Here is a 14,210-nt window from a genome sequence, read left to right on the forward strand (position 1 = left end):
AACAAAACACTTTTTAACAAATACTAAAAGTTTTCTTTTTTAGTCAGACCATTGCTGTGTGTTAGTACCTTGACATGTTTCAACCACTTGATGTGATGTTACAGGTGATGTGTCTGCCAGCTGATTTATGCAGGTTGTGGTGCCATTCTCCTACTACTCCAGGTAGTAAGGGAACAGCGCCATCTGTAGTCCAGCTTCCTTAGAAAACTTTTAGTATTTTTTTTGTAAAGACCAAATGAATCTTTTTGGAATACTTTTGCACAAAACATGCAAAACCTACTACATACTCATTACACCTGCCTTGTTTCTTCTACTCTACATTTTATTCCCTGGCTATGCTAAAAGACATCATTTGGAACTTATGTGTTTTCCCATTGTTGTTTTGCTGGTGATTGAATGGGGGAGCTACACAGTAGATGCCTCATGAGACCTATATACAGACCTATATATAACTTTGTCATGAAAGCAAAGTTAACCCCACCTGTTGTGTTGCATTGCAATGTATTAGTTGTAAATGAGTCTGCTTGTTCCAATTCTTTTCATAGTTTTCTTATATATCCGTCCAGGGAATAGTGTCTTTTTCGCTACCTTTGTAACTGGCACAATCTAGACTTGAGGTTGGTCAATAAACTAAAATAAATACTTTTACGGGCTGCACACTTTAAAAAGCACTTGATTCATTATTGTCGCACAGACCTGAAGGATCCATCTCCCCACAGTACAAATTGTGCTCAAAAAGTCTTTGGTTTGTAGTGAACCTGCTGTATTGATATATGTTGCTGTCTCCCCTTTTTTAAAACCTCTCTCATTGACCAGCTGTAGCACAGGAATATCTGTGGACTTTTGTGGCATTGACGCAACACCCCGCCCATCTCTCTACCTTTCTCTCTAATGGCTGGGATGTCTGAGTCTGTGTGAAGCCGAGGCCACCTCACTCTGCATCATCTCCTCTGTTGAAGGTGTCTCTTTCAGCTTATTAGCTCGCAGACGGAGTGGCTGTCTCCATGGTTTCCAAACCCAATTAAAGAGGTTGTTCCAATTAGGGAGCGGAGAGAGCACGGTGTGTTAGGTAGGAGTGATGAAGACCCTGGCCTCAACCAGTGGGCCGGTAAGCCCCCTCCAGTCCATAAGCTGTCAGAGTTCTGTCTTATAATTCTACAGACGTCATTTAAACAGTACCTCGTTCTGCCTATGTGTCGAAGTTGCTGCCAGACTTTGTCGTAATATGCAATGAAATCATTGTTGTTATCGTGGGGTTCATTTACTAACGCCTAAAATCCATAAGCAATCAACAGCATCTGTAATGTATCCAAACAGATGCCCCAACCACGTGTGTGAACTAATGAGAGCCAAGCAGTGTGTTCCCACTTGCTCCTTACACAGCCAGACTGCTGCGTGTGTTTGCTTTCCTGAGGCCAAAGCTGTGACGGAGAACAAACATAGATAACACATCTCTTGTGTTCCATTGTAACCTCCTCTCTAACTGGTTGCTTTATCCCTGCAAAGACCTGCGTGCTATTGAAGGGGGAAGGGAGGCGCTGTCATTTATCTGCAGATCTTTTATTTGTGTGATGACATGAAGTGCTCTGCAGAGTGAAGATGAACTAGTGCCCAAATGTCACTGGACTAGGGATGTCAGTGGTGTGTTTGGCTGCTGCAGGCTGCAGCTGCTATGCTGGTCACATGACTAGCCTGTATTGGACACAACAGTTTTTGACACACACAGAAATGGGCCGCCAAAGTTTGCTTTGTGACCCATCGGAGCATTTTATGTTCCAGCTTTTATTTATTGATTATTACTGTGTTAGAGAATGACTCCAAACACTGTGGGTCCTTACCCCCTCACTACCTTGGTTTATCTGTCTCTCTCTCTCTGTGCTGACAGAGTGGATAACTTTCATTTTGATTATTTAGCTCTGATGCTGATTGTTTGCTCTCTTAATTCAGATGATGATTTGCTAAGATGATGCTGCTAAAACTGCAGGTGAAGTTTAGAAAGACACAGCTGACGATGATGAAGAAAGGAGATGAAGGAGAGGATGAGTTACAAACAAAAGCAGTGATGCTGTGATGCCTGCTTTCTTCTCTCTAAATGTACTTTGGTGCCCAATACAGCGATCGATTAAGATGTCTTTTGTGATCATTTTAACCTCTACATATATATATGTACCATATGACTTGATCATTGTAAAAAGTAGCTTGAGAGCCAAAAAGGTTTGGGCAGTACTCTCTTACACAGACTCAGGTACTTAAAATGTAGCAACATTTGATTTAATGTGAATCAGTAGTACAGACTGCTGGCTGGTACTGGATAGGATGAGGAATATTGTCACGTTAATATTGTGAAATCTTATGGGATGAGATTTCCTTACACCTTTACCCTGGAGATCTGGGCACCAAATGAAGATGAGTTCATACGTGCAGCTCATACTCTTAGTCAGTTTGTGTGTGTTCTTTCTATAGTTGTCAGTAACACCAGATCATAGAAATAAGACCCTTTGTCAAATTCTTGGTGCAAAGTAGATGAGAATATGTTGCCTAATATGTGTTGCTTTGACCTCAGTTGGCAGTAACATGAGGATTACTTGTATACTGTAAAGGAAAACACAGTATGGTACCTTTTTCATTTTGTCTTTATGTCTTTACATTAAGTGTGTTAAACTACACACAGATGTGTTTGAGTCATCTCTGATTTTAGCTATGATTGTGCCCCTTGAGGTGCAGGCCTAAATGCCCAAATACAGCTTCTGGGCTAAAGTCGTAGACCAGTGGATGCTCAAATCAGACCCAAGATCAAGTAATCTATGCACTGCTGAACACCACAGTCCGTCTATAGGGGAATATTGTCCCTCACTACCTAGTTGTGCGTTGTTGTGAACATGTCAAATTGATAATTTTCACTTTAAAACACAGCAGTGCAAAGATAAAAAGGGTAATAAAATCACATGGTTCCTGCAGCATATTTTGCTGCCTTGTTTTAAGCAGACAGTGATTTAGCTTTGGGCCTTGTAATGACTTGTGTGTAAATCACACTTGTCAAACTGAAGCAACCATGGGCAGTACTGAATCCAGTCAGTCTGGAGAGTACATGTGATGGCTCAGGCTGGATGGCAGGTGCCACAGGAAGGTAAGCTGAGGCAGAGTTTAGTTATGGAATAGAATGGGGTGATTTATCTCAATAATGACTCCTTTTTGTGTGACAAGGCAATTTCACTGCCCAGAGGTGTTTCTCTCGCTCTCTCTCTCTCTCTCTCTCTCTCCTCTCTTCCTCGGGCTGAAGGTTGTTTTCAAAAGGAGGCAGTGCTGATGGAATGGCCTGAGATCAGACTGGGGACGAGGGAGGAGGCTTTAGTAAACACACATGAGCAATCCCTAACTTTGGCGGTGTCAGCTGGAAAAGTGACAATAAAAAGAAGGGATGAAGCAGAGCCACTTTCCCAGTGGAGAACCACTGATTTCGAGTTCATCTTTCTCCTCTGAAGAGGTTACTGTCGAGCCATAAACAGACTGCCTTTTCATTTTCATCCTCCCCTTTGATCCTGCCATACAGATCTGCCATGTGTCTGCATATATGTATCTCAGACAATGCACATCAGAAAGCTTCCAATCAAACCAGCAATAACTTGGTTGTGTTCATCATATCTGCAAAACGTCTTTTCACTTTAATCTCAGATTACAAGCAGTCTATAGTACATGTAGCTGTAGGGCTTTTGAATCAGTGTTGATGAATCAGTGGCACTCACAGTTTCAATGAAATTTTACCATTATCAACCTACGGAAATACTTACAATTAGGGATGTCTCGATCCGATCACGTGATCGGAAATCGGGCCCGATTGCGTGATTTCAGACTCGATGGGAATCGGATGTTGCCTCCCGATCAGGACTCGGATTAGGGCTCTCAAAGTTGACGCCTTCTGTGCAGGGTGGCTCTGTGTCCTGTAGTGTAGGGGTATGACAGTTGGTTTTGGTGCGAGAGGTCCTGGGTTCGAGGACTCGATCAGCTGCTGCGTGTCTGAAATTGCGTGCCGCTCTGGACACACACACACACGCAACCAGTGACTTGCTATTTGCCGCATTTATAGAGAATCTTGAAAGTATCGGATCGGGACTCGGTATCGGCAGATACTCAAAATCAAATGACTCGGACTCGGACTCGAGGGCAAAAAACCTGATCGGGACGTCCCTACTTACAATTTGTGGTCCCTCTTTTAGGAATTGGCCCAAACATTGTATATAAATGTGAATGAAACTTCCGGTTTGGGTTCCCCACATTTTGGTGGCAGCCTCAAGTGGCCACTTGAGGGAGTGCAGTGTTTGGCAATATGTTGGCTTTGCTTTTCAACCCTGCTTGGGGAAAAAGATTTTGTTTTTGTTTTCAAAGCATTCACTTAGTTGCTCATCATTCACAGGGATTGGCCTTGCCCAACATTGGTGTTGTATACTGTGTAATATCACACAACCTCAATCACTTTTTTAATCAGTTGCTCTGATCTGCACATGTGCACAAGGATGCCACATGGATAAATGGATTGCACACACACACGGGTAATGTGGTATACACATTAAATAATAACAGAGTTATCTATATGTACATATAGATAACTTGGTGCATCTTAAATTGCTTGTGTGTGGACAACTCTCATTCGGCTGCTTGTATGTACTGTACATTTAAATCTCTCTCGCAGGGTTAACATAGAGAGACAAACAATAATTTACCCTTACAAGTATGGCCAATTTAAAGTTCCCAGTTTACCTAACATGCATGTGGGAGAAGGCTGGAACAGGTAGTAATGGCACATTATCGCAGTGAGTTATGTGCTTTTCTTTGCCATATGTTGAACATGTTGTGTACATTGTACTGTACTTTCACTTTCAAAATTAAAAATGCACTTCAAGTGCATATAATAATCAATAATTAAGGACAAAAATAGCAAGAGAATTGTTTTTGTACCTTTTTTTATTTTTTAGTATTATTCTTGCCTTTGTCCACACCCTCCTGGTTTATTTTTCTTCACAGACTTTGGTCACCAGTGGTCCAGTCACAGTGTGTTGATTCCTTTTGTAAACCTTTAATGCTGCCATTCATCATTCTCCTCAGCCACAGGTATATTTAGTATGAAGTGTTAGCACTTGATGCCTGTTAAGCATGGCTGTTGTGAGCATGTTAGCAGTTAGCTTAAACCCTTATGTGTAAACATTTTATTTCTAAAGTCTTCTGTAGAAAGCACAAATCGAAGTGTTGTGCAGCTCAGTCGTTTGTCTATGTTTCTGTCATCTGGTTGTCGGATTCTCCTCATAAGACATTATCTCCGTGGCTATTTCTGCTCTCCACACCACTGCCACAGAGCCGTCTGACCTGCCCGAGGCCACACATAGACATTAGGGTTAAATGAGAACCATTACTGAACACTGTGGAATATGGAATAATTCCAGCAGACATTTCTGGGTTGGTAAATGAATCATATCTAACACATTCATATATCCATTGACCTGAGTCACGTAATGGCAGTTTGTGTGTATGTGTGTGCGTGTAAGTGTGTGAGAGAGATAATTAGACAGGGAACTTTTAATCTGAGCTGGGAATCGGGATGTTTGGGATGTCAGAGTGAGCAGATTGGTCAAACTGAGCCCGGCTGATTAGGGTCAGTCTCGTCTCGAAGAAACAACATGGCGACGTTAATGGTCATCATGTCTCACTGACTTGATTCCAGCCCACTGACAGTAATGCGGTTACTTTGGAATAGGCCTTAAGTCACACTCTGTGGCTTAATTTCATTATGTAGTTGCTCCTTTTTCACCCATGCTGCGGGCAAATATCACACATAGACATTATGGAAATAAGCTGATGTATAGGCTTTTATTAAACATTGACCAGTCGGTGTCCACTTTCTCTGCTAGAGTGTGGAGCTTCACCTTGTTTTAATTAAGCAGCTCAACTGGTGGTAAGTAATCTCTATATTCAGATTGATTTCCTGCCTCCTAAGAAACAACAGGGATCAGTTCATATAGTCTGAATATTAAACCCAACAGTAACTGGTCCACAGATGAACCCTGTCTATAGTTGCATATTGTAAGGAAGAACATTTAGTTGCATGCATTTCAATTTTTTTTGTTAGATTTGATAATTTTCCAATCTGTTTTTAGCAATCAATTCAGTTTTATTAGAAAAATCCCCCTCTAACAGAAGGATTTGAGAGAATGAGATGAAGGGCCATAGACTGTAAATAAAGATAGCTGATAGTGACAGCTCCCAGAAGTGAGGCCAAAACATATTGTTCCCCCTGCAGGCAACAATATACGACTGGCTGCAGTAAAAAACAATCCAGAGATGGCTTATTGGCTAGTTCTTATCATGCTGATCTGTGCTCAAATGCTCATGTCTTATTGTAGTTTTAGTGTAGTTTATTGGATGGATGGGAGGGATATATGCCCAACCTGAAAGTATTCCTCAGATATTTCCTTTTAATGGTTTGTGACATGTTAGCTTAGCTGTTGGTGTCTCTTTCCAACATGGCAGCCCCTGTGAGCAAGATGTATTGGTCTGACTCACAGTGGGCAGAGGTGGAGCCTCGTCGTCCATCTTTATATTCAGTCTATAGGAGGGCAGACATGTTGCTTACATGTGTCATACATTGCACCTGACGAAAACATAACTTATGAATCATTGTTATTTTAAGCCAAAAATGTTATTTATGTTGCAGCTAGTGGACCCCAGCATATAGACCCAAAGCAGCATAGCTAAAACAGTCACAGCAAGCAGTAGTTTGCTATGGCTACTTGGTTATAGTTATTACTATAGCACACCTATTAAGGTGCTGGTAATGTGCACGTAGCATTAGGGATATATATTAGGGATGTCCCGATTAGATTACGTGATCGGAAATCTGGCCCGATTACGTGATTTCAGACTCGATCGGAATCGGATGTTGCCTCCCGATCAGGACTCGGATATATATTTATTAGGGCTCTCAAAGTTAACGCCTTCTGTGCAGGGTGGCTCTGTGTCCTGTAGTGTAGGGGTATGACAGTTGGTTTTGGTGCGAGAGGTCCTGGGTTCGAGGTCTCGATGAGCTGCTGCGTGTCTGAAATCACTTAGCGTGGCGCTCTCACTCACACACACACGTTTTGCTGCAACGAGTGACTTGCTATCTGCCGCATTCATAGACAATCTTGAAAGTATCGGATCGGGACTCGGTATCGGCAGATACTCAAAATCAAATGACTCGGACTTGGACACGAGGGCAAAAAAACCTGATCGGGACATCTCTAATATATATGGTAATTCTGGATGCATGTTAGATGCATGAGCACTGTCACAGTGCCAAAGTCTCTCTCTGAATGACTTTCCGTGTGATGCAACACAAATGTTGCTCAAAACCTGACCACTATAAGTGGCAACGGTTTAATTGTTATGATCATATACATTTGTTTTGGCAGGAAATTGTTTGATTGTATTCATTTTTCCATCTACAAATAACAATATCAGCCTTCAAACACATCCACATCAGTCCAACCCTCCCACACGCACTCATGCACGCACACACACAAACAGTCTTGATTCAGGTTGGCCGTTGCTTGTTTGTGATAAATGCAGCATTTGTGTCCAGGGCGTAGGCTTATTTCTGCTCAGTTGCCTGCTCAGGCTAAGCTAAGCCTTGTGTTGCTGATAATGACAGCTGTGAAAGGAGTGGGGGACTGAATGAAAACCAGTGGGGGTGGTGAGTAGCTGTAGATCCAGTCATTCTGCCCTGCCAGGCCTGTATTTACCATCCTTCTGTGTCCTGCAGCGTCTCACAGGGGTGCGCACCGCTCTGCCTCACTTCTACTCTGTTTACCAGTGTTAGGGCTTATTTTCCTCCACCAGAAAAGGCTGTCCCTGTTCAAAAGTGGCATTTTTATCTGTGCTATGAAATTGTTTCCAATATTTGTTTTAGGAAAATGACTTTGTTTCCAAGCAGGACTAAAGCATAAACATCCAGAATTCTGAAAAGTATGTTCTGCTATAATATACTTGAATTATACTTTATATACACTCTTGTATGTGATATAAATGTGTTAAACATTCCAGTTTTATTTGCATACATAAAATATTTTATACCTCATTGTTTGGGTTGATTATAAAAGTTACTACTATTTTATATTATATAATGATAAAATTATATTAGTCCTCAAAGTGTGTGTTGCAAGGAATGCTCAATGATATCAGCAGGACAGCAGCATTAGCCCTGGGATGAAATATATGTTTCGGCCCTAAATTTAGATTTTTAGACGGATACATTGACAATGATCTACTAGAAATGCTACAGATTTTAAAGGTAATGCCTGGGGGCTTACATGATTTTTTTTTTGGAAGTAAAATATTCAGATATTAATACATCAGGCTAGATTATTGAAATACATATGCAGCATGAGAAATATGATCGTAGTCAGGGACAGGATGATATAAGTTATATTGGAAAGGGGAAATCATATTGTCATAGGTAATAGATCTAATAGACTGTCAGTACAGTCTTTCTGGCTTTGTTTTTATTTTACCTGAATTAGCTGCTCAATTCCAACAAAATTAGAAAACCTTGTATTTACAGGCGAAAAGCAGCCAGGCAGCATAAAAATCAGTGCAAATTCTACATATTACATCCAGCTGCACTTTCATTAATGGATGCTTTGCCTATCCCCTTAACCAGTGACTATTTTTAGTTAGAGGTGAAGGTCAAGAATTTAGCATGTAGCTTCCAAAGGAGTCAAATCATGGCTTCCAGTAGTGCAGATTTTTGGTGGTTTTAACATAGGGCTGAGCAATTAACCGAAAATATATCGAAACCGACAAGAAAAAAGTGCTTTGTAGAGCTTGTTACATATCCAGAGAACAGAGAAATGTGTTTGTGTTCCAGAGGTGGCAAGAACAATAAACTTTTCATACTTCACGAGAGACTCATAAACTGCTGCTTTTGCCATTTAGCACAAAACCTGTGTGTGTGTCTGTGTGGGTGCGATGCAGTGGGAGGACTGAACGAGGAGCTCTGCACACATGTTTCTTGTGAATTATGAAAAGACCGGGCCAAAACGAATTTTGTTTTTGTTCTTGCCACCTCGGAACCACCAATAGTTCTAGTGGAGTATGTAACAAGTTTAAGTCACGTGACTGGCTCGCTTTTATCTGGTCTGCGTTCACTCAAAGTGAAGCCATGAGCGAAGCTGACGTTGAGCATATTTTACCACCAAAAAAAGTAATAATCGATCATTAATCGTTAATCAAGGAAAAAGCTTCAATTAATCGCGATATTGATTTTAAGTAATATCGCCCAGCCCTATTTTAACAGAATGTTTGTAGTTTAAATGTTTATCTTTATTTGAGACGTCAAATAAATGGGTGTAATAATTTTTATCATTAATTTAGTGCATTCCAGGGCCACCAGAAAGTTCACGATTGTGGCTGTCAAACCGAAATGGAACTATTTTTTAAATAGAGGAAATATGTGCTTCTTACTCTAGATTTTTTTTGACAACATAAGTCAAATGTGCCTGAATTTGAACGTGTATATATAGGCCAGAAGCAGTCCAGTGTAAATATTGAAGCGCTTGCCCTCAGTGACAAACTGCACTGGACAGGGCAAGCTCTGATGACATCACCGGGGATGATGCCATCCTGTGCATGAGTAATGGCAAAGCAATGCACCCAATTTTTTAGTGTTTCCTCGCCACAGTAATGACATCAGCTTTCACTTGTTTTCACTCTGTGATGGCCGGCTGAGGGTTGTTCCAGTGTGTGCGGATGTGCATCCCTCAGGGTGAGCCTTGCATGTGGATGGAGGCGGTGCGTGTTGAGAAGGGATGTGAGGCGCAGTCATTGGGCTTGAAATAAAGCAGAGTGAAGATTGTTTATGGACTGCCAAAAGTAATTAATCTCCCTTCTCAATGAAAATTAATCGGATTAAACCTTCTCGTGGCCCAGTGAATCTGCCTCCCGTGTAATGTGTGAACGCCCAATCTCCGGCTGCTCCTCCGTCCCGCTTTGTACCCATAATGCCTCTTCCTATACGCTGGATTCACTGGCTTCACCACTACAATGGGCAGCGGAGTGACTCTGGAGTGTAATCACATTCTCCTGCTTGTCTGAATGCTTGTCTTTCACGGTTGAGGAAGGAGATTTGGCCACTTGACCACTATCATATTCTGACCTTTGGTAGAAGCACTGAGAGAGATTTGTTGATCTGAGTGTCATCTGTGTGTCTCTGGCCGCAAGTGAAACACATGTTCATATGACGATTTGACCTTTTCTGCAGCATTCAGATTAGTATTCAGTGCCCTCTGCGCCTCTTCTTGTTTAAGTGGTTTGTGGGTTAACATCCTAAAGAGGCTGACTTCAGAATACTCAATGGGTACATAGTTTCTGCATGTTTTTCATGGCTCCAGTGTTTCGCTCTTGTACCCCTCAGAGGCTGTATTGTACAAAAGAACAGCTTACTGAGGATTTTATTCTTTTAAAGGAATAGTTCACCTGATTTTCATTTCACAGATGGAATGAGAGGAGTGAAATTTAAAAATCTATTAATACCCCATTTATAACTTGAGTATGTTTCATATCAGTGATTATTGTTTGCTCCCTTGAATGATATTTGAGTCAAGAAACACTCAAAATCAGAGCAGATCATGCTCAGGTTAGTTTTTATGAACAGTTTATTACCTGTGGTTTAGGGCTGCAACAAACGAGTATTTTGATACTCGGATACTCAGCAATTATTTTTGCCATTACTCGAGTACTCGGATCACGCGTAAATGTCATAGTTTGTCCATAGATACGGCTGCATCTAGCAGCAGGTGGATACCTGCTTTGGGCCGCTGCAGTGTCATTGCTTCAGCCCGCGACCGCCTCCATGCCCGGCGGCAAAACTCTGTGTGTGTGTGTCACCCGTGTTCCGAACCCGGGGCCTCTTGCACTCAAAACGCTGATCATCACGTTACGCCAGGAGAGAATCATCCCCGATGACGTCACTAACGAGTCATCGAGTACTAAATTAGTTGTCGATGCATTTTGCCCTTGAATATTACTCGAGTACTCGAGAAATCGCTGCAGGTTGTTGTACACATGGTGCTGCTGGCATGTTTCTCTTCAGTGCTGCACTGACAGCTTTATTTTTAATCTAAATTAGGATCTGCTAAACCTAGACTTTAGGATGTGTCTTGAAGGTAGGGTAGGAGATTTCATTCTGATGCACTTTTTGTTAAATTAGTGTAACTTCTCTTTACAATCCGATAGCAACCGATTAGTTCGGCAGTTTCGCTTTAAAACGAAGAATATGAATCATCTGTGGAAGCTATAAAACGCTAAAAACATCAGCCAATCCTGCGAGGCACCCCTGCGCGTTTAGTTGGCTGGTTGTCACTCTCTTCCTGCTCTGCGCACACCAGAGAGGTACGTGCATGATGGCCGAAGTCACAGACTGGTTGGGAGGCGTGGCTCCGAGAGAACGGGGCGTGTGTTTACTTTCGAAATCTGGCTGACTCTCACTGAGTTTTCAAAATCTCCTACCCTACCTTTAAGTTTTGTGGTTTTTTATTCAAGTCAAAGTCAGAGGTGCTCAGTAAGCCTCCTTCACTCATGCCTCCTGTGCAGAGTTTACATCTACAACGACATGTGTCCTTTCTGCACATACTGTCAGCCCTGTGACTGCCTTCATTTTGTTGACTGCCAAAACAAAGTGGGAATAAACTGTGTTCTCTTGTATGTGTTCTCCTCCTCAGGCACCTGCAGCAGCCACGCCACCAAACAACAGACAAAATGTCATATGGGTCCATTGATGGAGGCTCCTTTGGCACTCGTAACCCATTTGGAGGTCCTACGAGGCAGGGCTACCAGCCAGTAGGTAAGTCCCAATACTCAAGCATAACCTATTTTTTTTTTTTTCAAAAAAATATCTATCTTAATGTCACCTTAAATTGGTAAGTTAAAAAATACACATCAACAGTTTTTTTTACTGTAATCATATTATATTTATTCATATGACTCCTTAAAACCAGTATTTTTCTGAAAAGCTAGCAAGATTGGAAAGTAGCATCTGATTTTTCAAACTATAGACAGTACAAGGAAGTAACTACTTATAGCTTCACTACACCAAAAGCTGAGGGAGGGTTGTGGGTGTGTTCCTACATAATCCTCCTTTTTGTACAATGGGTAGAGTAAAAAAATTGGTATCAAATAGTGGCTTCCCCTCAGCACTCTGACTTGACTTTGTAATGTTTATCCAAGTCTCTAATCTTAGCTCTGCTTAATGTGCTTTAAAACTGTGTCTATATTAATCCATCTAAATGATTATCTTAGATATTTTAGGCCAAATAATGTATGAATAAAGATTTTAAAAAGCAGTAAAATATTCTGTGTAGAATTTTGTACCAGCGTCATATCAGTTACTCCCAATAGAACATTTACTAAAGTTATTAATAACAGGTACATGTCAACACCTCAGCTTCATGGAAGCCCGTAGTTGTCACCCTCTCTACTTTTAAAGCAGGTAATTAGTGTCAGGTGTTCCAGTCATCACAACACATTTTTATTCATAAAGAAATGAATAATTCAAGCAATCAACACCACATGTACAGGAGTAAAAATACTCACGTACAATGATTACATGTAAAAAGTTGCACAAATAAATAGTGTAAATTACTGTTATTGTGTGTGCGTGTGCGTGCGTAGGTCATAGGTTTTCATGAGGGTTAAGCAGTGCGAAAAAGCAGCTTCATTGGATTTGATCCCCTCAGTGCTTTCATTAGCCTTGTAATGGGGAAGGAGCAAGACAGAACCCCCGAGGCTAAACATGTTCCCAACCAAGCTGGAGGTGTGTGTGTGGTTGGAAGAGGAAGACAGACAGATGGAGACTGAGCTGAAGATGAATAGATGGTGGCGACAATTAGCCACCAGTGTTTCATGTTGGTGGGCAGGACAAATGTGTGTTTGTATTTTTTGAAATGTTTTTAACTCCTGAGGTCATCAGCCAAAATGATGCGAGTTGCCAGTTCACCTCTGCAGTACGAGTTGAGAGGTGAAGCCATGTTGTTGTTGTTGTTGTTCCACCCAAACTACCACCTCCTTCTTTCACATTGATCCCACTCCTCCCTTGTCTTTTTCATAGCTTGGGTGCTCCATTAGCTGCTGACTGTGACGCGACTTCCTTTTTCTTCAGCCATCAGTAACTAATTAAAAACAAACATATGGGAAAAATAGAGGAGAACTAGTTTTAGTTACTCTAAAGTCTAATCCAGTAACATGGACAAGGTAAGATTTATGATCTATACGTTGGCCAGATGTTGATGAACATATTATGGAATATTACACTGCTTGTAGAGTCACTTATTCAAAGGAAAATATCCCTGTCTCCTTGACATCATGATGACAAATGAAATTGGTGATTGTTGTGTCTTTTTATTGCAAGGAAATAATATGCGTATGCATAATAGTATAAATAATATGCATGCAGAACAAAATGATACCGGAGTCCTGCTTTAGTCAGGGGTTATTTGTTGAACAGTGAAAATTGAAAGCATATGGAAATGTCACAGTCTGATCTAACAGCTCTTACGACATATATTTTATTATCTGAATTTATAAACAGTGCAGACTTGCTGGAGCAAATAATAATTCATGTTTTTTCTTTGAAAACAGTGATCCTTCTGTGCTTTCATATCACATGGATTTTAGCATGGCATCACTTTGCAGTTTTGGTTTGTTTGGATTTTTTTTTGTTCTGCAGTGCGATATTAATTCAGCCAATTTGCACCAGTTTGTTTGGAAGTGGATGGAGGTCCCTAACAGGCCTTCATCCACTTCTAGGTGGGCTTAATTGGCAAAATTAATACAAGGGGGAAACCTATGGGACTGAGAGATGAAGGTGGGAAAAAAAACAAACCCAAGTCTACTTGAGAGTGGCTTCAAAAGTGAGCCAAACCCTCACAGACCTTTACACACTAATGCACATTCACAGTTTTAGATCTGGCAGTTCTTACGGCAGGCAACGGAGCATCTCTCTCCTTAAAAAAGTATTTACTACTTACTTCAACTATGTCGAATTTTTTAATTTTATTTAGTGTGTACTTGTATCTCGTGTTGCTTTTTGTTCCTAAACCGAGAGTGAGACGGAGATGAGCAGAATCACAAGTTAAGATGCACCTTAAGTTGCACCGGAGTGAAGAAATGTGAAGTTGACGTGCATGCGA

At 41.2% G+C, this 14,210-nt stretch overlaps 1 protein-coding gene across 3 annotated transcripts in view; it reads left to right on the forward strand.

Annotated features, from left to right (window-relative positions):
* The window catches only part of tsnare1 (T-SNARE Domain Containing 1), a 115,614-nt gene that overhangs the window by 13,254 nt on the left and 88,150 nt on the right, over nucleotides 1-14,210 (forward strand). For 2 of the 3 annotated variants that reach the window (XM_028426093.1, XM_028426095.1), the window contains exon 2: nucleotides 11,755-11,866. In XM_028426093.1, coding sequence (XP_028281894.1) covers nucleotides 11,782-11,866 — 85 coding nt within the window. In that variant the 5' untranslated portion in view covers nucleotides 11,755-11,781. Of the gene's footprint in view, nucleotides 1-11,744; nucleotides 11,867-14,210 lie in introns of all 3 variants that reach the window. The other variant, XM_028426094.1, reaches the window with a different exon arrangement.

Source organism: Parambassis ranga, chromosome 16 (genome assembly GCF_900634625.1).
Source record: "Parambassis ranga chromosome 16, fParRan2.1, whole genome shotgun sequence".
In the NCBI taxonomy this organism is placed as follows: Eukaryota; Metazoa; Chordata; class Actinopteri; family Ambassidae; genus Parambassis; species Parambassis ranga.